The 25,820-nt window shown below is 42.8% G+C and overlaps 1 protein-coding gene across 1 annotated transcript; it reads left to right on the top strand.

Annotated features, from left to right (window-relative positions):
• The first annotated feature begins 1,258 nt into the window (after positions 1-1,258).
• On the top strand, positions 1,259-25,336 carry akap1b (A kinase (PRKA) anchor protein 1b). Its single transcript, XM_030130230.1, has 12 exons — positions 1,259-1,404; positions 7,722-8,428; positions 8,660-9,316; positions 10,439-10,572; positions 10,946-11,072; positions 12,307-12,434; positions 13,399-13,576; positions 20,060-20,210; positions 20,300-20,367; positions 23,911-23,984; positions 24,065-24,130; positions 24,751-25,336. Exons 2-12 carry the CDS (start codon positions 7,747-7,749, stop codon positions 24,811-24,813), a joined length of 2,328 nt encoding a protein of 775 aa, XP_029986090.1. The 5' UTR covers positions 1,259-1,404; positions 7,722-7,746; the 3' UTR covers positions 24,814-25,336.
• The last annotated feature ends 484 nt before the right edge of the window (positions 25,337-25,820 follow it).

A 25,820-nucleotide genomic window follows, 5' to 3' on the forward strand; every position in this document is an offset into this window, starting at 1 on the left:
ATAACACACAGATGTTTAACGAACCTTTTCACAGACTTTAAAAGTGAATATTGGTTCAAATATTAGGTATAGAAAATTAAAATTGTAATAAACTAAACTATACTCAAATATTTGACATAAAAGCAGATCTGTACAGAGGGTTTTTCCCCTAAAAGTGCGTTAATCAAACACAGTTATCATGACAATCAGAATTTAAACGCTAATACTAACCGTCTGTGATTTTACTGCAGTTTATCGTTCTACCGGTAATCCTTACATCTCTATATCAGACTTCATGGTTTGATTTGTTCCTAACTCTGGGCCCACCCCACGGCTGTCCTCTACTGGCCTCTAGTGGATACAACCACAAACTGATTTTTCATGGAACTGATGAAACCTGTTCAAGCTGGAAAGAAGACCCCACAGCTGTTCACACACACACACTTTACTACAGCGTTGTTCAACCTTGGGGTCAGGACCCTATGTGGGGTCGCCTGAAATTTATAGTCATAAAAATTACAAAAATATATAATGTAGCCTAAATGTCCTTTAAAATTAACGTTTATTTGCACCATACACTGTAAACAAACAAACAAAAAAACAAAAACAAACCTGTATTATTCCAGCAGCAGGGGTTCCGAAAAAATACTGTAAAATAACAGAAAATAACCATCTCATAAAAATACGGTAATTTTCCACAATTCAAATACAGTTTTTTGCCCTAACTTTACATGAGATTTTGCATATTTTATTTTTTTGACTTTTTAATGTTTAATAAAGAATATTTTCATGTATTAAAACAATCCAATTATATATATATATATATATATATATATATATATATATATATATATATATATATATCTCATTAAAAGTAAATGAAGGCACCTAAGTAAAAAAGTAAATTAAAAAAAACACTGCATCCTCTGTTATTTATTTATTTATTTTTTTACTTATTTTCGAATTTTTTTATTTGTATTTTTTATTTATTTTTTTATTAAAAATATTTATTTTATTTTTATATATATATATATATATATATATATATATATATATATATATATATATATATTATTTTTTTTTTTTTTTTTTTTTTACTTTTCTTATTATTATCATTATTTATTTATTTAAAATGTATTATTATTTATTTTTAAACACTGCATCCTCAAATGACGCGAGATTACAATCACGCTAAACACCAAAATCTCACTCAGGACTCGCGAGATTTGACCAGCTGTTTCGTCTGTGTGAGTGTGTGTTTTTTTTTTTTTTTTTTTTTTTTTTTTTTTAGACTCAACGCTAGTCGGTCAACACGTGGGGAGGAGACCCTGACTTTCCACACGGACACATTTATGAACCCACCTGAATCCTGACATTAAGTCTGTGCTGTTTTCATCGTGGCGGCCTCGCGGACCTTCAAGTACTGTAAGTAAAGCTCGTGCAGGGGGGGGCGGGGGGGGCAGAGGCTAATTCACACATGAAGGGGACACAACATGCTAACAGTGTGTATCCAACACACACACACACACACAAACACTGACCCGGTCCACGCACACACACATAACCGGGTCACCCGCTCGGTTCCGGTCCACCTGAGTGTCCGCGTGCGTCCGGTGGAGGCGGTTCTGCTCCGGGCACGCGCATGTCATTGAACCGTTAGCCTCCGCATCTTCCCTGCACAGTCCCGGCTAGCTTAGCCCCGGCTCGGCTGGACTGTTGTGTAACTGTGTCCGAACACCGGCTGGAGCTTCGGTACCGACCCGTTTTTTAAGGCGGAACCGGAACAAGGAACGGGTTCGACCCAGACTACAGGAGACCGGGTTACAGCGGACCGGGACTGGGACCGGGACCGGGACCGGCTAGCATGAAGCTAACGTGTGAAGGTCTGAGGCCCGTGCAGGACACACACACTCAGATGTCCTTTAACCCCCCCCTCCAGGCTGTGGTGCATTTGGGTGAAACTGTGGGATCCGGTTCTTTTGGGTTGTTTTTGGTTGTTTTTGCTTTGGCACAGGTGTCAGACACATGCAGGACAGGCTGTTTATCCTCCTGTCAGTTCAGTCCAACTCCTGTTAGTTCAGCCCAGTCCGGTCTGCAGTGGACCTGAAATAAGAACACCAGACACTAATACTGTCTACACACCTGGACCCACTTTTACAGCCCAAAAACTACTGTGATGCAGTGAAGATGTGTCCATCTAACTGTCCTTGAAAAACATGAACAAACACATTTATGAGGAAAACTCAGTGCAATTTGAACAGTTTTCTGTCTGAGGTTATCATTTACACATGTTAACTACAGCGGACAGTGGAAAAACAAATACACGAAAAACATTAATAACCTACAGATTATTGGTAAAATTACACCTCAGACATTTCAAAATGTTCATATTTGTTCAGGTTATTCCTGTTTTTCTGAAATGATAATTTGTTTTAGTGTAAATACAGTAAAATGACGTGACGATGTTTACATTTACAAAGAGACAAATGTGGGGTTGTGAGTATTTACATGTTATTCTGATAGTATTTGACTGATCCAACGCACTGGAGATTAAATTGATCTGTTTGTTGAACCTGAACTAAAATGATTCATTTCTTCAGTGTAATTTTTCCATTTCATAAATTCATCCCAGGGCCGGACTGGACCCTTTTGTGGGCCAGTTTTGGCCCCTGGGCCGCATGTTTGAGACCTGTGCTATAACATAAAAAATAAAAATTAGAAAAAAGTGTAGAAAATGCAAAAATTACATCAAAATTAAATATACACGGCCATTTTGAGCGAATGTCACATGATCCAGGTATGGCCCCTGATTGGCTCCTTGGACATAGAACTAGTGATGGGACTGTTGGTTCTTTGAAGGGAGTCGTTCAATCAGGAGTCGTTCACTGAAAAGAGTCGTTCAACAGACTGGCTCTGTTATGTTTTTTGCATTCTTTTGAAACACCAGTGTTTGAATGACTAAATCGGCTCCATGTGATGATTGACATTCCATTTTAAAAGTGTTTAATTGGCGCAGCAGTTTAATATTATCTTAGCGTAAAAAAGAATCGTTAGTTCAAATGTGTGGGTTAAATCCATGACATGAGAGGTGACATTAGACAAATGATGGAACTGGAGCAAAAACATCCCAGTCCATTCTGTGGACTAGTCTGTAGAAGAAAAATGAAGAAGAAAAGAAAACATTTTCTGATGAAAGAACATTTTATTCTCCTCAAAACAAGAACAATAAATGTGTGGAAACATACGGAAAAAACTGCACAAAACACAACAGTGATGAATCAGTGCAGTTACTGAAATACCTGAACTGGAGTCACATTCTCAGAACTAGAACAGTCTGTTGGTAAAGTGACAGGCAATCGGACACTCCCTCCTAAAAAAAAATAAAATAAAATAAATGGCTCTTTACAAAGACTCAGTTCCCATCGTTCATTTCAAAGAGCTGTTCAAAAGATTTGATTCATTCGTGAACGTCACATCACTATAAATCATAAATAATAAATAAATCAGTGCAAAAATACAGGACTTTTGAAAGCAATGATGAATAAATGCATTTAAAGAATCAATAAATAATCAATAAATACTAATGCAGACTAAAAGACCCTAGTGCACAGGTGTCAAACATGCGGCCCAGGGGCCAAAACCAGCCCACCAAAGGGTCTGGTCCGGCCCTGGGGATGAATTAGTGAAATGCAAAAATTACACTGAAGACATAAACAGTCAGTCCTTTTATTTTAGGGCCCGTAGAAAGCCCTACTTTAGTCTCCAGTGGGTCAGATCAGTAAAATACGACCAGAAAACCTACAAATAATGACAATTCCAAATGTTTCCTCTTTTTTAGTGTAAAAAAAAAAAGTGAAATGACATGAAATTGTGTAAATTTACAAACTAGCATTTCACAAAAAATATGAAAAACTAGAAATGTCTTAAGAGAAGTAAGTGCAATTTGAGTAATATTCTGCCAGTTACTCAAATATTTTGCGTATTTTTCAGATCCATTGTGATCTGTCAGTTATAATGCACATTTGTAAATGATAAGCAGAGGCAGAATACACTTAAAATTGCACTTATTTTTCTGAATAATTTTTTGTTTTTTTCATGGTTGTTTCATGTTATTCACATTTTTAAAGGGACAAGTTTATAGATGTAAACATTTTCATAATGTAATTTTACTGTTTTCACTATAAAACACGTTGAAATGTTTGGAATTGTCATTATTTATAGGTTATTATGTAATTAATTTATTGGTCCGGCCCACTTCAGATCATGTTGGGGGGGTATGGCCCCTGAACTAAAATGAGTTTGACAGCCCTGCCCTATTGGTTCTGCTAATATTTTAACAAAGAGAGAAAAAAAACCAACCCCCCCACAACAACACACAAAAAAAAATATAAAAAATGACTAAAACGGCTTCTGTCAGAGTTTAAAAGTGTGATAGCTGAAGGAATAAAAGATTCTGAATATCTGTTGGTTCTCCTCTGGCCCCCCAAAGGTTCCACTGCGGCCCTGCAGGGTGAAAGTGCAGAACTGAACCTGAACAGTCCAGGTGGTCCAGATCCTTTTGGTTCAGGTTCCACATACAGACCAGTGTGATCTACAGTCAAAAGAACAACACAATTAACCAGAAAGAATGACAAACACATTTTCTAGGTGAAAAAAATAAGATTACACTGTGAAAATGTTTACATTTACAAAACTATTTTTGATCACATTAAAATGCAAATAAATGCACAAATAAAACCACAGATGAACAACCTGAACTGTGCAGTTTGAACAATATTCTGCCTGTTCCTAAATGTTTGGTGCATTTATGGATCCACTGGGATCTGCAGTTGTGTTCAGAATAACAGATGAAATATTGGAGAAACTGTTCACATTTTAGTTCAAACTCCAACATTTGAACAATATTCTGCCTGTTCCCAAATGTTTATGGAACACTGTGGAAATGCACATGTAGAAATAAGAAGTCCAGGCAGAAGAGTGTTACAATTGCACTAATTTTTCAAATGAAATGTCTGTTTTTTTCAGGTTATTCACATCTTTTTTGTAAAATTTAAGTATTTTCATAATTTAATTGGGTGTTTTTGTACTAAAACAAAATGAGAAACTTGGATTTGTCATTGTTTACAGGTTAAGTCATTATTTTACTGGTGTGGCCCGCTCTAATGTGATCCACAGTAAAAAAAAAAAAAAATAACAACACAATAAACCATAAATAATGACAACCACAAATTTTCTTTGTGAAAAATTGAAGTAAAAAAAAAAAAAAGATTACACTGTGAAAATATTTACATTTACAAAACTATTTTTTTATCACAATAAAATGCAAATAAATGCTTAAATATAAACAAAGATGAACAACCTGAAATGTACAGTTTGAACAATATTCTGCCTGCCTGTCTGAACAAATATTATTATTATAGTTAATAGTGCATTTACATGTATGAGTCTGAACAAATATTATTATTATAGTTAATAGTGCATTTACATATATGAGTCTGAACAAATATTATTATTATAGTTAATAGTGCATTTACATATATGAGTCTGAACAAATATTATTATTATAGTTAATAGTGCATTTACATATATGAGTCTGAACAAATATTATTATTATAGTTAATAGTGCATTTACATATGAGTCTGAACAAATATTATTATTATAGTTAATAGTGCATTTACATATATGAGTCTGAACAAATATTATTATTATAGTTAATAGTGCATTTACATATATGAGTCTGAACAAATATTATTATTATAGTTAATAGTGCATTTACATATATGAGTCTGAACAAATATTATTATTATAGTTAATAGTGCATTTACATATGAGTCTGAACAAATATTATTATTATAGTTAATAGTGCATTTACATATATGAGTCTGAACAAATATTATTATTATAGTTAATAGTGCATTTACATATGAGTCTGAACAAATATTATTATTATAGTTAATAGTGCATTTACATATATGAGTCTGAACAAATATTATTATTGTTAATAGTGCATTTACATATATGAGTCTGAACAAATATTATTATAGTTAATAGTGCATTTACATGTATGAGCCTGAACAAATATTATTATTGTTAATAGTGCATTTACATGTATGAGCCTGAACAAATATTATTATTATAGTTAATAGTGCATTTACATATATGAGTCTGAACAAATATTATTATTGTTAATAGTGCATTTACATATATGAGTCTGAACAAATATTATTATAGTTAATAGTGCATTTACATGTATGAGTCTGAACAAATATTATTATTGTTAATAGTGCATTTACATGTATGAGCCTGAACAAATATTATTATTATAGTTAATAGTGCATTTACATATGAGTCTGAACAAATATTATTATTATAGTTAATAGTGCATTTACATATGAGTCTGAACAAATATTATTATTATAGTTAATAGTGCATTTACATGTATGAGTCTGAACAAATATTATTATTGTTAATAGTGCATTTACATATATGAGTCTGAACAAATATTATTATAGTTAATAGTGCATTTACATGTATGAGTCTGAACAAATATTATTATAGTTAATAGTGCATTTACATATATGAGTCTGAACAAATATTATTATAGTTAATAGTGCATTTACATATATGAGTCTGAACAAATATTATTATTATAGTTAATAGTGCATTTACATGTATGAGTCTGAACAAATATTATTATTATAGTTAATAGTGCATTTACATATGAGTCTGAACAAATATTATTATTATAGTTAATAGTGCATTTACATATATTAGTCTGAACAAATATTATTATAGTTAATAGTGCATTTACATATATGAGTCTGAACAAATATTATTATTATAGTTAATAGTGCATTTACATATGAGTCTGAACAAATGTTATTATTATTATTATTATAGTTAATAATGCATTTTCATATGAGTCTGAACAAATATTATTATTATTATAGTTAATAGTGCATTTAGATATGAGTTTGAACAAATATTATTATTATTATAGTTAATAATGCATTTAGATATGAGTTTGAACAAATATTATTATTATTATTATTATTATTGCAGTTAATATTAATAACAATAGTGGTAATAATAATAATAACTCAGAGACCACTTGGCTTTTATAATATAGACTAGGTGTGTCAAACTCATTTTAGTTCAGGTTCCACATCCTTCCAATATGATCTGCAGTGGGCCGGACCAGTAAATTAACAACATAATAATATATAAAAATAATGCCAACTCTTAGGTGGTTTTTGGGTGTTTTTTAGGTGTTTTTTTGGCTGTTCTTTAGGTGTTTTTTTGGCTGTTCTTTAGTTGGTTTTTGGATGGTTTTTAGGTGGTTTTTGGATGTTTTTAGGTGGTTTTTGGGTGGTTTTTAGGTGGTTTTTATGTGGCGTTTGGGTGGTTGTTGGGTTGTTAACATTTGAAGTTGTTAATTCAAGATTTTTTGCTAAATTTAAGACTGTTTATTTGCTTAATTCAAGATTTTTTTTACTTAATTGAAGACTTTATTTGCTTAATTCAACATATTTTCCTTAACTCAAGCTAATTTATTTATTTATTTATTTATTTTTGCTTTATTCAGTTCCAGACTGTGGAATTTTTGACTTTGTAAATTCATCCCAGGGGTCAGATTGGAGCCTCTGGGGGGGCCACATTTGGCCCCTTGGCCTCATGTGTGACACCCCTGCCTTAGCATTCAACTTTTCCAACCTTTTTTTGGTTTGTTTGTGTCTTCCAGGTGTAGCTGTTAGACTCTTGTGGAAATGCCGCTGAGGTTTCGCTCGGTCGTTCCCTACACGCTGCCCGGGGTCCTGGCGCTGATCGGCTGGTGGTGGTACATCTCACGGAAAAAAGAGCGCCACATGGGCGGCGAATGCCTGGAGGGCGCCGCCTCTGCTCCGCCCACTGTGGGCCTTAGAACGCCGTCTCCAGCAGAGGGTAGCAACGGGCTAATAGGAAAAGGCAGCGTATCCCCCTGTGATGACCCCCAAAGCCCCGCCCACAGACCCACAGAGGTCAGCACCAGGAGAATAGACGCCCAAGCCCCGCCCTCACCAGAACGCGGCGGTGAAACGGTACTAAGAGCCGAGGACGCGTCGCGTACGAGTCTGGGAGCGGCTGGACCCGGTGGAGAGGAGGGGCTGCAGACGGAGCCCCGCCCACAAACGGACCACACCGCACAGGAGGTCCAGCCCACCCAGTTTACCAAAGGCACTAGCTCCGCCCCCTCAGGCGTTCAGAGACCAGAACCAGAAGGGGAAGTGGCGAAGCACCAGGGCACCACGGGTCCAGAAGACGAGATCTGTGTAGTGCCAGCACCAGGGGCGGAGTCTGTGGCCACGCCCACTTCAGCACAGGAGCTCAAAAACCACATTGGAACCAGCACACCTACCTCCCCTGCTCCGGTCCAAATCCAGACCTCTACAGTCCAGGTTCCAGCCCAAGCCCAGACCTCTACAGTCCAGGATTTAGCCCAAGCCCAGACCTCTACAGTCCAGGTCCCGGTCCAAGCCCAGACCTCTACAGTCCAGGATTTAGCCCAAGCCCAGACCTCTACAGTCCAGGTCCCGGTCCAAGCCCAGACCTCTACAGTCCAGGATTTAGCCCAAGCCCAGACCTCTACAGTCCAGGTCCTGGTCCAAGCCCAGACCTCTACAGTCCAGTTTCTGGCCCAACACCCCCCCCCCTCGTTACCCGTCCCAGACGACAAAGCGAACGGTGACAGCGAGGAGCCGGATCTGGAGCTTTTGGCGGCCGGCCTGATCACTGAAGTCATCTCAGCAGCTACCAAAGAGGTCCTGGGTGTCACCGACGGCACAAGGCTACGTTCCCAGCAGGACCGCCCTCTGACTGGCCCCTCCCACATGAGATGTGAGGCCAGGGAAGTGCTGGAAACTGTGGAGGAGGAGGCGGCGAAGGCGGTGCCTAACGGCTGCTCCTCCTCCACCCCGGCGTGGGCGCCCGGCAGCTCCCAGAAAGGCCCCTGGTCCGCCCACCAGGCAGCCCAGAGCGCACCTCTGCTGAGCGTCAGACTCAAAGGGGACGAGGCGGCGGCGGCGGCGGAGGACTCGGCCTGCAGCACGTGCCACTCGGAGGATGGCGTCAGCAGCGAGGACCTTCAGAACAGCACGGATGTGATCCAGGTCACGGACTTATCGGCGGGAGACGCCACGCGGCCTCAGGCGGAGGCGGACAGCTCCACAGACGCCGCGGTTTTGGCCTTAAGCGAAGAAGACTCTGTGGACGCGGTGTGTGATCTGAAGAGGCTGAATGGGATGGGCCTGAGGAACGGAGTGCATGGGACATGTGACCTGGAGACGGACCAGTCTGGAGGTGAGACCAAAGTCTGGGTCCAGTCTGGGTCCAGTTTGGGTTCAGTCTGGGCCCAGTCTGGGTCCAGTTTGGGTTCAGTCTGGGTCCAGTCTGGGTAACCCTGTTATTCCCAACACTGGGAGCCACAGTATGTTTTTTTTCTTCCATCCCTGCAGACAGGGTTGGTACGGGTGTTTGGAACCCAGGAAAATGCTTGAATTTCAGTGTTGTGTTTTCAAGGTCTGGAAAGTGTTTGAATTGGAACTGTGGGATGTGGTTTACTGAATGTGAACTCCGTTAGGTTAGATGTCAAACCAAAGCAACTTACACAGAGGTGATGCATTTAGAAAAATTAAACTTTGTAAAAAATAAAAAATTATTTAAAAAATTAATTAAAACAAGAAAAGCACTCAGAGAGTGCAGACTGCTGCCAAGACACATCTGCCCCCCCCCCCCCCCCACCATCACCACCACCACCACCAAAAGTTAATCATTTTTTCCTTGTGCCAGTATCAACATTTACTGAAAATTTCATGAAAATCCATCCATAACTTTTTGAGTTATCTTGCTAACAAACAAACAAACAAACAAACAAACCCTAGCAAAAACATAACCTCCTTGGTGAAGGTAACCACATACAAACATATATAAATGAAAAATGTGTGGTCAATGGGATTTTCAGTGTAAATGTCCACAGAGTCCACATTCCACAGTGGATGTGGACACTTTAGTTCCAGATACAAGAGATTGTTCTAAGCTACAGGTGGATCCAACTGGAGGAGAATCGGAGTCAATTGGAATTTTCTAAAATGTCTCAGTGATGACAGATGGAAAACTGTAGATGTTGTGACCTTGCTGTGACCTTGAACTTTGGCCTACTAGGACCAAAATGGACTGGGTTGGTCCCAGGGCCTAGGCCTATCTGTGGGGAAGAGTTGGGAAAGATGGGTGGAAGAGTTTTACACTGAAGATGAACAAACAAACAAACAAACAAACACATAAAGCAAAGTGATCACAGTACCTCCTGGTGGAGGGAACAAACAAACCATGTAGATGACATCACTGGAGGATGTGAACAGGAGACTGTGCTGCTGGAGAGGATGATGATGGTGGTGGTGTTGTGTGTGTGTTGTGTTTGTGCAGGTTCTGACGTGAACAGTATGGACTCGGTGGACAGTGGCTGCACTATGGGTGGAGGAGGGGAAAGCCAAACCAACCACCACGCCTCCTCCTCCTCCAGCTCTGAGCTCATCATCTGGGAGGTGGAGGTGCCCAAGGTGAAGAACAACACACACAAACACACACACACACACACACACACACACACACACACACACTATTTGGGTTTAACTTCCTCTGATGCTCCAGTATTGGACCTGGGTTTGGAGCTGCACAAGTTTTAGAATATGTGAAAAAGGAAAAAAACTCAGAATGTACAGGTCTGAGCTGTCATGTTTATATGTGAGGAGGAAAATATGGAAAACCAAGCGCAGTTTAAAGTGAAACCACACAACACTGGACTGACCCTGACAGGGGGACCTGGACCTGGGACTGACAGGGGGACCTGGGACTGACCCTGACAGGGGGACCTGGACCTGGGACTGACCCTAAACACAGCCTGAACTGAACCGTCCCTCTGTCCTTTTTCAGCATCTGGTCGGTCGGTTAATTGGGAAACAGGGCAGATATGTGAGTTTCCTGAAGCAGAACTCTGGTGCAAAGATCTACATCTCCACCCTGCCTTACACACAGGAGTTCCAGATCTGTCACATAGAGGGTGAGTCCTACTGTCCTACTGTCCCACAGTCCTACTGTTCTACAGTCCTACTGTCCTACTGTTCTACTGTCCTACTGTCCCACAGTCCTACTGTCCCACTGTTCTACAGCTCTACTGTCCTATAGTTCTATTGTCCTACAGCCCTACTGTCCTACAGTCCCACTGCCCCACAGTCCTACTGTCCCACGGTTCTGCAGCCCTACTGTCCCACTTTTCCACTGTCCTACTGTCCCACTGTTCTACAGCTCTACTGTCCTACAGTCCTAGTATCCCACTGACCTATTGTCCTACAGCCCTACTGGCCCACAGTCCTACTTTCCCACTGTCCTACTGTCCCACAGTCCTACTTTCCCACTGTCCCACTATTCTACAGCCCTACAATCCTACAGTCCTACAGCCCTACTGTCCCACTGTCTTACAGTCCTACTGCCCCACAGTCCTACTGTTATACATTCCTACTGTCCCACTGTCCTACTGTCCCACAGTTCTACAAATCCTTCTGTCCCACTGTCCTACAGTCCTACTGTCCCACTGTCCTACTGTCCCACTGTCCTACAGGCCTACTGTCCCACTGTCCTACTGTCCCACAGTTCTACAAATCCTTCTGTCCCACTGTCCTACAGTCCTTCTGTCCCACTGTTCTACAGTCCTACTGTCCCACTTTTCCACTGTCCTACTGTCCCACTGTTCGACAGCCCTACTGTCCCACTGTTCTACAGCTCTACTGTCCTACAGTCCTAGTATCCCACTGACCTATTGTCCTACAGCCCTACTGGCCCACAGTCCTACTTTCCCACTGTCCTACTGTCCCACAGTCCTACTTTCCCACTGTCCCACTATTCTACAGCCCTACAATCCTACAGTCCTACAGCCCTACTGTCCCACTGTCTTACAGTCCTACTGCCCCACAGTCCTACTGTTATACATTCCTACTGTCCCACTGTCCTACTGTCCCACAGTTCTACAAATCCTTCTGTCCCACTGTCCTACTGTCCCACTGTCCTACAGGCCTACTGTCCCACTGTCCTACTGTCCCACAGTTCTACAAATCCTTCTGTCCCACTGTCCTACAGTCCTTCTGTCCCACTGTTCTACAGTCCTACTGTCCCACTGTCCTACTGTCCCACAGTTCTACAAATCCTTCTGTCCCACTGTCCTACAGTCCTACTTTCCCACTGTCCCACAGTCCTACTGTCCCACTGTTCTACAATCCTACTGTCCCCTGTGTCCTCAGGTACACAGCAGCAGGTGGACAAAGCCCTGGCTCTGATTGGGAAGAAGTTTAAAGACCTGGACTTGACCAACCTGTACGCCCCCCCGGCCCCCCCGCTGACACTGCCGTCTCTGCCCATGACCTCCTGGGTAAGAGCCTCTCCCCTGGGTTGGCCCATCCTCTGCAGCCTGGTGGACGTGTCCTCTATCCGCTAACACCTGTGTCTGTCCGCTAACTTCTGTGTCTGTCTGCTAACGCCTCTGTCTGTCGTCTGTCCACTAACCCCTGTGTCTGTCCTCTGTCCACTAACGACTCTGTCTGTCCTCTGTCTGCTAACGCCTCTGTCTGTCCACTAATCCCTGTGTCTGTCCTGTGTCCGCTAACGCCTCTGTCGTTCCTCTGTCGGCTAACGCCTCTGTGTGTCCTCTGTCCACTAACCCCTGTGTCTGTCCTCTGTCGGCTAACGCCTCTGTGTGTCCTCTGTCCACTAACCCCTGTGTCTGTCCTCTGTCGGTTAACGCCTCTGTCTGTCCTCTGTCCGCTAACCCCTGTGTCTGTCCTCTGTCCGCTAACCCCTGTGTCTGTCCTCTGTCCGCTAACGCCTCTGTCTGTCCTCTGTCCGCTAACCCCTGTGTCTGTCCTCTGTCCGCTAACGCCTCTGTCTGTCGTCTGTCCGCTAACCCCTGTGTCTGTCCTCTGTCCGCTAACCCTCTGTCTGTCCTCTGTCGGCTAACGCCTCTGTCTGTCGTCTGTCCGCTAACCCCTGTGTCTGTCGTCTGTCCGCTAACCCCTGTCCGCTAACCCCTGTGTCTGTCGTCTGTCCGCTAACCCCTGTCCGCTAACCCCTGTGTCTGTCGTCTGTCCGCTAACCCCTGTGTCTGTCCTCTGTCTGCTAACGCCTCTGTCTGTCCTCTGTCCGCTAACCCCTGTGTCTGTCCTCTGTCTGCTAACGCCTCTGTCTGTCCTCTGTCCGCTAACCCCTGTGTCTGTCCTCTGTCTGCTAATGCCTCTGTCTGTCCTCTGTCCGCTAACCCCTGTGTCTGTCCTCTGTCTGCTAACCCCTGTGTCTGTCCTCTGTCGGCTAACGTCTCTGTCTGTCCTCTGTCCTGTCAGCTGCTCCTGCCCAGTGGGGTGACGGTGGAGGTGATCGTGGTCAACATCGTGTCAGCGGGTCATGTGTTCGTGCAGCAGCACACCCACCCCACCTACCACGCCCTGCGCAGCCTGGACCAGCAGATGTTCCTGTGCTACTCCCAACCCGGGACCCCTGCCCTGCCCTCCCCTGCAGAAGGTAAGGGCTGGTACTGACGCGGCTCTGGGAAGACGCTCGTAGCATGTCAGTCTGTTTTAGAGTTTAGAGTTTCACTGGAGAGCTGACCATGTCCCAAGAGTTAGTCTGTGTCCGGGTATCGGGTCGTTGAGCCCCCATCCACATTGCATTCTTGGGACATGGAATGTCACTTTGCTGGGGGGAGGAGCCGGAGCTTGTGAGGGAGGTTGAGAGATACCATCTACATCCAGTGGGGCTCACCTCCACACACAGCTGGGATTCTGGAACCCAACCCCTCCAGAGGGGCCGGACTCTCCATTTCTCTGGTTTTGCCCGTGGTCAGCGGCGGTGGGCTGGTGTGGGCGTGGTCATAGCCCCTCAGCTCAGCCGTCATGTGTCAGAGTTCACCCCGGTGAACCAGAGGGTGGCGTCCCTGCCCCTTTGGGGTGGGGACAGGTGCCTCACTGTTGTCTGGGTCTACAGGTCCAACAGTAGTGCAGAGTACCAGATCTTCTTGGAGTCCCTGGGAGGGGTACTGGATGGTGCTCCGACTGGGGACTCCAGTGTTCTCCTGGGTGACTTCAATGCCCACGTGGGCAACGACAGTGAGACCTAGAGGGGGGTGATGGGGAGGAACGGCCCCCCCGATGTGAACCTGGGTGGTGTTTTGTTATTGGACTTCTGTGCTCGTCACAGTTTGTCCAGAACAAACACCAGGTTCCATCACAGGGATGTCCAGAAGTGCACGTGGCACCAGGACACCCTGGGCCAGAGGTCCATGATCCACTTCGTTGTCGTGTCATCAGACCTCTGGCCACGTGTTTCGGACACTCAGGTGAAGAGAGGGGCGGAGCTATCAGCTGATCACCACCTGGTGGTGAGTTGGATCCGCTGGGGAAGGAGGAAGCAGGACAGACTGGGCATGCCCAGACGTGTTGTGAGGGTCTTTTAGGAACATCTGGCAGAGCCTGATGTCAGCGTGGTCTTCAACTCCCACCTCCAGAAGAGCTCCTCCCAGATCCCAGGGGAGGCTGGGGACATTGAGTCCGAGTGGACCATGTTCTCCACCTCCATTGTCGAAGCAGCTGCTCGGAGCTGTGGTCCAGGGTCTCCGGTTCCTGTCGTGGCAGTGATCCCCGACCCTGGAAGTAAGGGATGCCGTCAAGCTGAAGAAGGAGTCTGATGGAGCCTGGTTGGCTCGTGGGACTCCCGGGGTAACTGATGGGTACTGGCGGGCCAGGCGTGCAGCAGCCAGAGTGGTTGTGGAGGCAAAAACTCAGGTCTGGGTGGAGTTTGGGGAGGCCATGAAGGAGGACTATCAGTCGGCCTCAAGGAAATTCTGGCAAACTGTTCGATGCCTCAGGAGGTAAAGCAGTGCACCACCAACACTGTTTACAGTGGAAGTGGGGTCCACATGTAGAACCTGCGGGTCCACGTGTAGAACCTGCAGGTCCAAGTGTAGAACCTGGTCACCAGTGTCCCGGTTTCAAGTCTTCTGTCCCTGAACACACCCTGTCCAACTGTCTTTGTGGACTTGAACGTCCCCCCAGTCCACCAGACGACTACAGATGAGACAGCATACGTCAGGAATGTATTTAATTAACAACTGTTTCATCAAAGTGTTTGAGGCTCATTAATGAACATCATGTCAACCTTATTATTATTATTATTATTATTATTATTATTATTATTATTATTATTATTATTGTTGTTGTTGTTGTTGTTGTTGTTGTTGTTAATACTGTCTGTGTGTATCTGTGTATATATTCCAGTAGGTGTAATCTGTGTATATATGTGTGTATATATTCCAGTAGGTGTAATCTGTGTATATATATGTGTGTATATATTCCAGTAGGTGTAATCTGTGTATATATATGTGTGTATATATTCCAGTAGGTGTAATCTGTTTATATATCTGTGTATATATTCCAGTAGGTGTAATCTATGTATATACAGTACAGGCCAAAAGTTTGGACACACCTTCTCATTCTTCACATTTTCTTTATTTTCATGACTATTTTCATTGTAGATTCTCACTGAAGGCATCAAAACTATGAATGAACACATGTGGAATTATGTACTTAACAAAAAAGTGTGAAATAACTGAAAACATCTCTTATATTCTAGTTTCTTCAAAGTATCCACCCTTAGCTCTGATGACTGTTTTGCACACTCTTGGCATTCTCTTGATGAGCTTCCAGAGGTAGTCACCTGAAATGGTTTCCTAACAGTCTTGAAGAAGTTCCCACAGATGCTTAGCACTTGTTGGCCCTTTTGCCTTCACTCTGCGGTCCAGCTCACCCCAAACCATCTCGATCGGGTTCAGGTCCGGTGACTGTGGAGGCCAGGTCATCTGGCGCAGCACTCCATCACTCTCCTTCTTGGTCAGATATCCCTCACACAGCCTGGAGGTGTGTTTGGGGTCATTGTCCTGTTGAAACATAAATGATGGTCCAACTAAACGCAGACCGGATGGAATGGCATGTCACTTCAGGATGCTGTGGTAGCCATGCTGATTCAGGTTGCCTTCAATCTTGAATAAATCCCCAACGGCGTCACCAGCAAAGCACCCCCACACCATCACACCTCCCCCTCCATGCTTCACGGTGGGAACCAGGCATGTAGCATCCATCCGTTCACCTTTTCTGCGTCGCACAAAGACACGGCGGTTGGATCCAAAGATCTGAAATTTGGACTCATCAGACCAAAGCACAGATTTCCACTGGTCTAATGTCCATTCCTTGGGTTTCTTGGCCCAAATAAATCTCTTGTGTTTGTTGCCTCTCCTGAGCAGTGGTTTCCTAGCAGCTGTTTGACCATGAAGGCCTGATTCACGCAGTCTCCTCTTAACAGTTGTTGTAGAGATGTGTCTGCTGCTAGAGCTCTGTGTGGTATTCATCTGGTCTCTAATCTGAGCTGCTGTTAATTTGCGATTTCTGAGGCTGGTGACTCAGATGAACTTATCTTCAGCATCAGAGGTGACTCTTGGTCTTCCTTTCCTGGGGCAGTCCTCATGTGAGCCAGTTTCGTTGGAGCGCTTGATGGTTTTTGCGACTGCACTTGGGGACACATTCAAAGTTTTTGAAATGTTCTAGACTGACTGACCTTCATTTCTTAAAGTAATGATGGCCACTCGTTTGTCTTTACTTAGCTGATTGGTTCTCGCCATAATATGCATTCTAACAGTTGTCCAATAGGGCTGTCAACTGTGCATCAACCTGACTTCTGCACAACACAACTGATGGTCCCAACCCCATCAATAAGGCAAGAAATTCCACTAAGTAACCCTGACAAGGCACAGCTATGAAGTGGAAACCATTTCAGGTGACTACCTCTGGAAGCTCATCAAGAGAATGCCAAGAGTGTGCAAGGCAGTCATCAGAGCTAAGGGTGGCTACTTTGAAGAAACTAGAATATAAGAGATGTTTTCAGTTATTTCACACTTTTTTGTTAAGTACATAATTCCACATGTGTTCATTCATAGTTTTGATGCCTTCAGTGAGAATCTACAATGTAAATAGTCATGAAAATAAAGAAAATGCGAAGAATGAGAAGGTGTGTCCAAACTTTTGGCCTGTACTGTATATGTGTGTATATATTCCAGTAGGTGTAATCTGTGTATATATATGTGTGTATATATTCCAGTAGGTGTAATCTGTATATATATGTGTGTATATATTCCAGTAGGTATAATCTGTATATATACAGTACAGGCCAAAAGTTTGGACACACCTTCTCATTCTTTGCATTTTCTTTATTTTCATGACTATTTTCATTGTAGATTCTCACTGAAGGCATCAAAACTATGAATGAACACATGTGGAATTATGTACTTAACAAAAAAGTGTGAAATAACTGAAAACATCTCTTATATTCTAGTTCCTTCAAAGTATCCACCCTTAGCTCTGATGACTGCCTTGCACACCCTTGGCATTCTCTTGATGAGCTTCCAGAGGTAGTCACCTGAAATGGTTTCCACTTCATAGCTGTGCCTTGTCAGGGTTACTTAGTGGAATTTCTTGCCTTATTGATGGGGTTGGGACCATCAGTTGTGTTGCGCAGAAGTCAGGTTGATGCACAGCTGACAGCCCTATTGGACAACTGTTAGAATGCATATTATGGCGAGAACCAATCAGCTAAGTAAAGACAAACGAGTGGCCATCATTACTTTAAGAAATGAAGGTCAGTCAGTCTAGAACATTTCAAAAACTTTGAATGTGTCCCCAAGTGCAGTCGTAAAAACCATCAAGCGCTCCAACGAAACTGGCTCACATGAGGACCGCCCCAGGAAAGGAAGACCAAGAGTCACCTCTGATGCTGAAGATAAGTTCATCTGAGTCACCAGCCTCAGAAATCGCAAATTAACAGCAGCTCAGATTAGAGACCAGATGAATACCACACAGAGCTCTAGCAGCAGACACATCTCTACAACAACTGTTAAGAGGAGACTGCGTGAATCAGGCCTTCATGGTCAAACAGCTGCTAGGAAACCACTGCTCAGGAGAGGCAACAAACACAAGAGATTTATTTGGGCCAAGAAACCCAAGGAATGGACATTAGACCAGTGGAAATCTGTGCTTTGGTCTGATGAGTCCAAATTTCAGATCTTTGGATCCAACCGCCGTGTCTTTGTGCGACGCAGAAAAGGTGAACGGATGGATGCTACATGCCTGGTTCCCACCGTGAAGCATGGAGGAGGAGGTGTGATGGTGTGGGGGTGCTTTGCTGGTGACGCTGTTGGGGATTTATTCAAGATTGAAGGCAACCTGAATCAGCATGGCTACCACAGCATCCTGAAGTGACATGCCATTCCATCCGGTCTGCGTTTAGTTGGACCATCATTTATGTTTCAACAGGACAATGACCCCAAACACACCTCCAGGCTGTGTGAGGGATATCTGACCAAGAAGGAGAGTGATGGAGTGCTGCGCCAGATGACCTGGCCTCCACAGTCACCGGACCTGAACCCGATCGAGATGGTTTGGGGTGAGCTGGACCGCAGAGTGAAGGCAAAAGGGCCAACAAGTGCTAAGCATCTGTGGGAACTTCTTCAAGACTGTTAGGAAACCATTTCAGGTGACTACCTCTGGAAGCTCATCAAGAGAATGGCAAGAGTGTGCAAAGCAGTCATCAGAGCTAAGGGTGGCTACTTTGAAGAAACTAGAATATAAGAGATGTTTTCAGTTATTTCACACTTTTTTGTTAAGTACATAATTCCACGTGTTCATTCATAGTTTTGATGCCTTCAGTGAGAATCTACAATGAAAATAGTCATGAAAATAAAGAAAATGTGAAGAATGAGAAGGTGTGTCCAAACTTTTGGCCTGTACTGTATGTGTGTATATATTCCAGTAGGTGTAATCTGTATATATATGTGTGTATATATTCCAGTAGGTGTAATCTGTATATATATGTGTGTATATATTCCAGTAGGTGTAATCTGTATATATATATATGTGTGTATATATTCCAGTAGGTGTAATCTGTATATATATATGTGTGTATATATTCCAGTAGGTGTAATCTGTATATATATGTGTGTATATATTCCAGTAGGTGTAATCTGTATATATATATGTGTGTATATATTCCAGTAGGTGTAATCTGTATATATATATGTGTGTATATATTCCAGTAGGTGTAATCTGTATATATATATGTGTGTATATATTCCAGTAGGTGTAATCTGTATATATTTATATGTGTGTATATATTCCAGTAGGTGTAATCTGTATATATATATGTGTGTATATATTCCAGTAGGTGTAATCTGTATATATATGTGTGTATATATTCCAGTAGGTATAATCTGTATATATATATATATGTGTGTATATATTCCAGTAGGTGTAATCTGTATATATATGTGTGTATATATTCCAGTAGGTGTAATCTGTATATATATGTGTGTATATATTCCAGTAGGTGTAATCTGTATATATTTATATGTGTGTATATATTCCAGTAGGTGTAATCTGTATATATATATGTGTGTATATATTCCAGTAGGTGTAATCTGTGTATATATATGTGTGTATATATTCCAGTAGGTGTAATCTGTATATATTTATATGTGTGTATATATTCCAGTAGGTGTAATCTGTATATATATGTGTGTATATATTCCAGTAGGTATAATCTGTATATATATATATATATGTGTGTATATATTCCAGTAGGTGTAATCTGTATATATATATGTGTGTATATATTCCAGTAGGTGTAATCTGTATATATATGTGTGTATATATTCCAGTAGGTGTAATCTGTATATATTTATATGTGTGTATATATTCCAGTAGGTGTAATCTGTATATATATATGTGTGTATATATTCCAGTAGGTGTAATCTGTGTATATATATGTGTGTATATATTCCAGTAGGTGTAATCTGTATATATTTATATGTGTGTATATATTCCAGTAGGTGTAATCTGTATATATATATGTGTGTATATATTCCAGTAGGTATAATCTGTATATATATGTGTGTATATATTCCAGTAGGTGTAATCTGTGCAGCTCCTGCAGTGGAAGGCTCCTGGTGGAGGGCTCAGGTCATCACCTTCTACAAAGAAACCAGTGAAGTGGAGATCCGATATGTGGACTATGGAGGATATGACCGGGTCAAGATCGACTCCCTGAGACAGATCAGGTCTGGACATGTCCCCCCTGTCCCCCCTCTGCTCCTGTCCCCCCTCTGCTAGTGTCCTCTGTACAGATAGTTTGTTTGTTTGTTTCCAGGTCGGACTTCGTAACGCTCCCGTTCCAAGGCGCTGAAGTCCTTCTGGACAACATCGCACCCCTCCCAGGTACGCCTCGTGTCGTATAGTCGCTTTGACGTTTGTGATGGAACTGGGTTTTCATCCATCTGTGTGTGTGTGTTCTGAACTGTGTTTTTTTTTTTTTTTTTTTTTTTTTGGTGGGTATAAACTAATTAAAACTAACTACCTGGAAACATGGAGACTAAAGTTGGGAAAAAGCAGCAGAGTCCTGTCTGGGATTTATTTGAATACGACCACAGAGAAGAAGAGAAAAGAGACCACTGAACTACAACTAAAACTAAGCCTTTAGAAAAAAAGGAAAAGTAATAAAACTATCAAACCTGCTCTAAAAATGAAGTAAAATCTAACTGAATTAGAGAAATTGGGTGTTTTTTGTGGTTTTTGGTGATTTTTAGGTCCGTCTGTGTGTTCTGGACTGTGTTTTCGTCTGTTTTTGTGTTAACTGTGTTTTCGTCTGTGTTTTCGTGTTCTGAACTGTTTTCATCCGTGTTTTCGTGTTAACTGTGTTTCTGTCCGTGTTTTCACGTTCTGAACTGTGTTTTCGTCTGTGTTTTCGCGTTCTGAACTGTGTTTCTGTCTGTGTTTTCGCGTTCTGAACTGTGTTTTCGTCTGTGTTTTCACGTTCTGAACTGTGTTTTCGTCTGTGTTTTCGCGTTCTGAACTGTGTTTTCGTCTGTGTTTTTGCGTTCTGAACTGTGTTTTCGTCTGTGTTTTCGTGTTCTGAACTGTTTTCATCCGTGTTTTCGTGTTAACTGTGTTTCTGTCCGTGTTTTCACGTTCTGAACTGTGTTTTCGTCTGTGTTTTCGCGTTCTGAACTGTGTTTCTGTCTGTGTTTTCGCGTTCTGAACTGTGTTTTCGTCTGTGTTTTCGCGTTCTGAACTGTGTTTTCGTCTGTGTTTTCGCGTTCTGAACTGTGTTTTCGTCTGTGTTTTTGCGTTCTGAACTGTGTTTTCGTCTGTGTTTTCGTGTTCTGAACTGTTTTCATCCGTGTTTTCGTGTTAACTGTGTTTCTGTCCGTGTTTTCACGTTCTGAACTGTGTTTTCGTCTGTGTTTTCGCGTTCTGAACTGTGTTTCTGTCTGTGTTTTCGCGTTCTGAACTGTGTTTTCGTCTGTGTTTTCACGTTCTGAACTGTGTTTTCGTCTGTGTTTTCGCGTTCTGAACTGTGTTTTCGTCTGTGTTTTCGCGTTCTGAATTGTGTTTTCGTCTGTTTTCGTGTTCTGAACTGTTTTCATCCGTGTTTTCGTGTTAAATGTGTTTCTGTCTGTGTTTTCGCGTTCTGAACTGTGTTTTCGTCTGTGTTTTCGCGTTCTGAACTGTGTTTCTGTCTGTGTTTTCGCGTTCTGAACTGTGTTTTCGTCTGTGTTTTCACGTTCTGAACTGTGTTTTCGTCTGTGTTTTCGCATTCTGAACTGTGTTTTCGTCTGTGTTTTCGCGTTCTGAACTGTGTTTTCGTCTGTGTTTTCGCGTTCTGAATTGTGTTTTCGTCTGTTTTCGTGTTCTGAACTGTTTTCGTCCGTGTTTTCAGGTTCTGAACTGTGTTTTCGTCTTTGTTTTCGCGTTCTAAACTGCGTTTTTGTCCGTGTTTTTGTGTTCTGAACTGTTTCCGTCTGTGTTTTCGTGTTCTGAACTGTTTCCGTCTGTGTTTTCGCGTTCTAAACTGCGTTTTCGTCCGTGTTTTCGTGTTCTGAACTGTGTTTCCGTCTGTGTTTTCGTGTTCTGAACTGTGTTTCCGTCTGTGTTTTCGCGTTCTAAACTGCGTTTTCATCCGTGTTTTCGTATTCTGAACTGTGCTTTCGTCTTTGTTTTCGCGTTCTAAACTGCGTTTTCATCCGTGTTTTCGCATTCTGAACTGTGTTTTCGTCTGTGTTTTCGCGTTCTGAATTGTGTTTTCGCGTTCTGAATTGTGTTTTTGTCTGTTTTCGTGTTCTGAACTGTTTTCGTCCGTGTTTTCAGGTTCTGAACTGTGTTTTCGTCTTTGTTTTCGCGTTCTAAACTGCGTTTTTGTCCGTGTTTTTGTGTTCTGAACTGTTTCCGTCTGTGTTTTCGTGTTCTGAACTTTCCGTCAGTGTTTTCGCGTTCTAAACTGCGTTTTCGTCCGTGTTTTTGTGTTCTGAACTGTGTTTCCGTCTGTGTTTTCGTGTTCTGAACTGTGTTTCCGTCTGTGTTTTCGTGTTCTGAACTGCGTTTTCGTGTTCTGAACTGTGTTTCCGTCTGTGTTTTCGCGTTCTAAACTGCGTTTTCGTGTTCTGAACTGTGCTTTCGTCTTTGTTTTCGCGTTCTGAACTGTGTTTCCGTCTGTGTTTTCGCGTTCTGAACTGTGTTTTCGTCTGTGTTTTCGCGTTCTGAACTGTGTTTTCGTCTGTGTTTTCGCGTTCTGAATTGTGTTTTCGTCTGTTTTCGTGTTCTGAACTGTTTTCATCCGTGTTTTCGTGTTAAATGTGTTTCTGTCTGTGTTTTCGCGTTCTGAACTGTGTTTTCGTCTGTGTTTTCGCGTTCTGAACTGTGTTTCTGTCTGTGTTTTCGCGTTCTGAACTGTGTTTTCGTCTGTGTTTTCACGTTCTGAACTGTGTTTTCGTCTGTGTTTTCGCGTTCTGAACTGTGTTTTCGTCTGTGTTTTCGCGTTCTGAACTGTGTTTTCGTCTGTGTTTTCGCGTTCTGAATTGTGTTTTCGTCTGTTTTCGTGTTCTGAACTGTTTTCGTCCGTGTTTTCAGGTTCTGAACTGTGTTTTCGTCTTTGTTTTCGCGTTCTAAACTGCGTTTTTGTCCGTGTTTTTGTGTTCTGAACTGTTTCCGTCTGTGTTTTCGTGTTCTGAACTGTTTCCGTCTGTGTTTTCACGTTCTGAACTGTGTTTTCGTCTGTTTTCGCGTTCTGAACTGTGTTTCCGTCTGTGTTTTCGCGTTCTGAACTGTGTTTTCGTCCATGTTTTCGCGTTCTGAACTGTGTTTTCGTCTGTGTTTTCACGTTCTGAACTGTGTTTTCGTCTGTGTTTTCGCGTTCTGAACTGTGTTTTCGTCTGTTTTTTCGCGTTCTCAACTGTGCTTTCGTCTTTGTTTTCGTGTTCTCAACTGTGTTTCCGTCTGTGTTTTCGCGTTCTGAACTGTGTTTTCGTCTGTTTTCGTGTTCTGAACTGTGTTTTCGTCTGTTTTCGCGTTCTGAACTGTGTTTTCGTCTGTGTTTTCGCGTTCTGAACTGTGTTTCTGTCTGTGTTTTCGCGTTCTGAACTGTGTTTTCGTCTGTGTTTTCGTGTTCTGAACTGTGTTTCCGTCTGTGTTTTCGCGTTCTGAACTGTGTTTTCGTCTGTGTTTTCGTGTTCTGAACTGTGTTTCCGTCCGTGTTTTCGTGTTCTGAACTGTCCTTTCGTCTTTGTTTTCGCGTTCTGAACTGTGTTTCCGTCTGTGTTTTCGCGTTCTGAACTGTCTTTCCGTCTGTGTTTTCGCGTTCTGAACTGTGTTTTCGTCTGTTTTCGCGTTCTGAACTGTGTTTCCGTCTGTGTTTTCGCATTCTGAACTGTGTTTTCGTCCATGTTTTCGCGTTCTGAACTGTGCTTTGTTACTTTCTCGGATCAGGAGAGGATCGGTTTTCGGCCGAGGCCACGTCGGCGTTGGAGGAGATGACCAGAGGCGTGGCTTTGCTGGCACAGGTACGCCCACCTTCAGCTTCAGCTTCAGGCCACGCCCTCGTCCCCGCCCACATTAACGCTGTCCTTTTGTTTTGCTGAAGGTGTCCAACTACGACAACAACACCGGCCTCCCCCTGGTCCACCTGTGGAACATGGTCGGAGACGAGGTACGACGGCCACGCCCCCTGGGCCCTCAGAACCAATCAGAGTTCGTTCTGTACAGTCTGCAGACTTGGAGTTGATTTAGTTTTTTTTTGTTTGTTTTTTTTTTCTTTTTATTTCACTAAAGAAAATCCTCCAGATGCAGTCCAAACATAATGACAGTGGCTCTGACTTGTTACACTTCTCCTTTGTGCACTCACCCCCAAAGATACAGGTTCAATTCTAGCTTTTATTTATTTCAGGTAAACAACATGTTCTTACAATTCTAGTTCTGGTCATTTCATTAGTTTTCATTCACGATAACCTTGGCCTCTATCTATCTGTCATTTTATCTATCTATCTATCTATCTATCTATCTATCTATCTATCTATCTATCGTTCTATCGTTCTATCGTTCTATCGTTCTATCTGTCGTTCTATCTATCGTTCTATCGTTCTATCTATCGTTCTATCGTTCTATCGTTCTATCTATCGTTCTATCTATCGTTCTATCTCTCTCTCTCCCCCCCCCTCCCTCTCTCTCCCCCCCCCCCTCTCCCTCTCTCTCCCTCTCTCTCTCTCTCTCTTTCTAAGTCTAACCCGTGTGTGTGTGTGTGTGTGTGTGTGTGTGTGTGTGTGTGCGCAGGTCATCTCTGTGAATCGTACTCTGGCTGAACGGGGTCTGGGGGTCTGGGTGGACAGCTTCTAACCCCCCCCACCACCACCTCCACCTCTGACCCCCCCACCCTGACACACCACTGGATCCAAGAAGAGTCTGTTTCTTCTTCTGTTTTTGTTTTTGGTCCTTTTTTTTTTTGTCCTTTTGCCCTTTGACTTTGGAAAACAAATTAAAGTGTTTTGTTCAGGCATAAACGGTCCAGATGGACGCACTGCTTCAGTCACATACTGCGCTTCTACGAACTAAAACGGCAGAACAGACACAGGGACTTGTACATTTTTAAAAAGAAAATCTATATTGTAATTAAATAAAGGTTCCACCCATATTTTTTTCCCCCTTTCCCCATCGGAATTAATTAATTAATTTGGCTCTGGGCCTTTGCACACTGACTGGGAATCTGAATGCTATGTGGAAGGACCCCGTTAGACCGGACCACTTAGACCCAGCTCCGTTAGGCCGGACTATGTAGACCCAGATTCATCAGACTGGACTACGTAGACCCACCTCCATCAGGCTGGACTATGAAGACCCACCTCCGTCAGACCGGACTACGTAGACCCACCTCTGTCAGACCAGACTACGTAGACCCAGCTCCATCAGACCGGACTACGTAGACCCAGCTCATCTTCAGTCGCTTCATTTCAGAAGTTCAGGTTCTTCAGGACCGTGTCTCCGCTGTCGCCTCAGACCGTCCCGCTAACGCTCGTCAGTGGACGTCTGTGAGGACGCCGTCGTCCCACCTCCACCTGGACCCACCAGCTGGTAGCCCATCTGACTTTCTTTTGGTTTCTATTTATTTTCTTTTTTTCTTTTTTTTTGGGGGGGGGCTAATCATTCTGTGTCAAACAGCTGTGTCTCCAAGAGGCAAAGAACAACAGAACCTGAGCGCCCCCCCCCCCCCCCCCCCCCTCCCCCACCGACACACTGGGCCTAACTTCATACCAGGATCAGATCCAAATCACTTACTGGTGGTTCTGTTGGGGAAAAAAAAAACAAAAACGGGATCAGAAAAATAACCCCGTCTCTCAGAAATTCCA

The sequence above is a fragment of the Sphaeramia orbicularis genome, unplaced genomic scaffold (assembly GCF_902148855.1).
Source record: "Sphaeramia orbicularis unplaced genomic scaffold, fSphaOr1.1, whole genome shotgun sequence".
NCBI lineage: Eukaryota > Metazoa > Chordata > Actinopteri > Kurtiformes > Apogonidae > Sphaeramia > Sphaeramia orbicularis.

Coding starts and splice junctions, on each gene's coding strand:
- akap1b (XM_030130230.1), top strand. CDS start 7,747: ATGCCGCTGAGGTTTCGCTCGGTCGTTCCCTACACGCTGCCCGGGGTC. Junction 8,429..8,659: donor AGTCCAGGTTCCAGCCCAAG/CCCAGACCTCTA, acceptor TTCTGGCCCAAC/ACCCCCCCCCCTCGTTACCC. Junction 24,131..24,750: donor GGAACATGGTCGGAGACGAG/GTACGACGGCCA, acceptor GTGTGTGCGCAG/GTCATCTCTGTGAATCGTAC.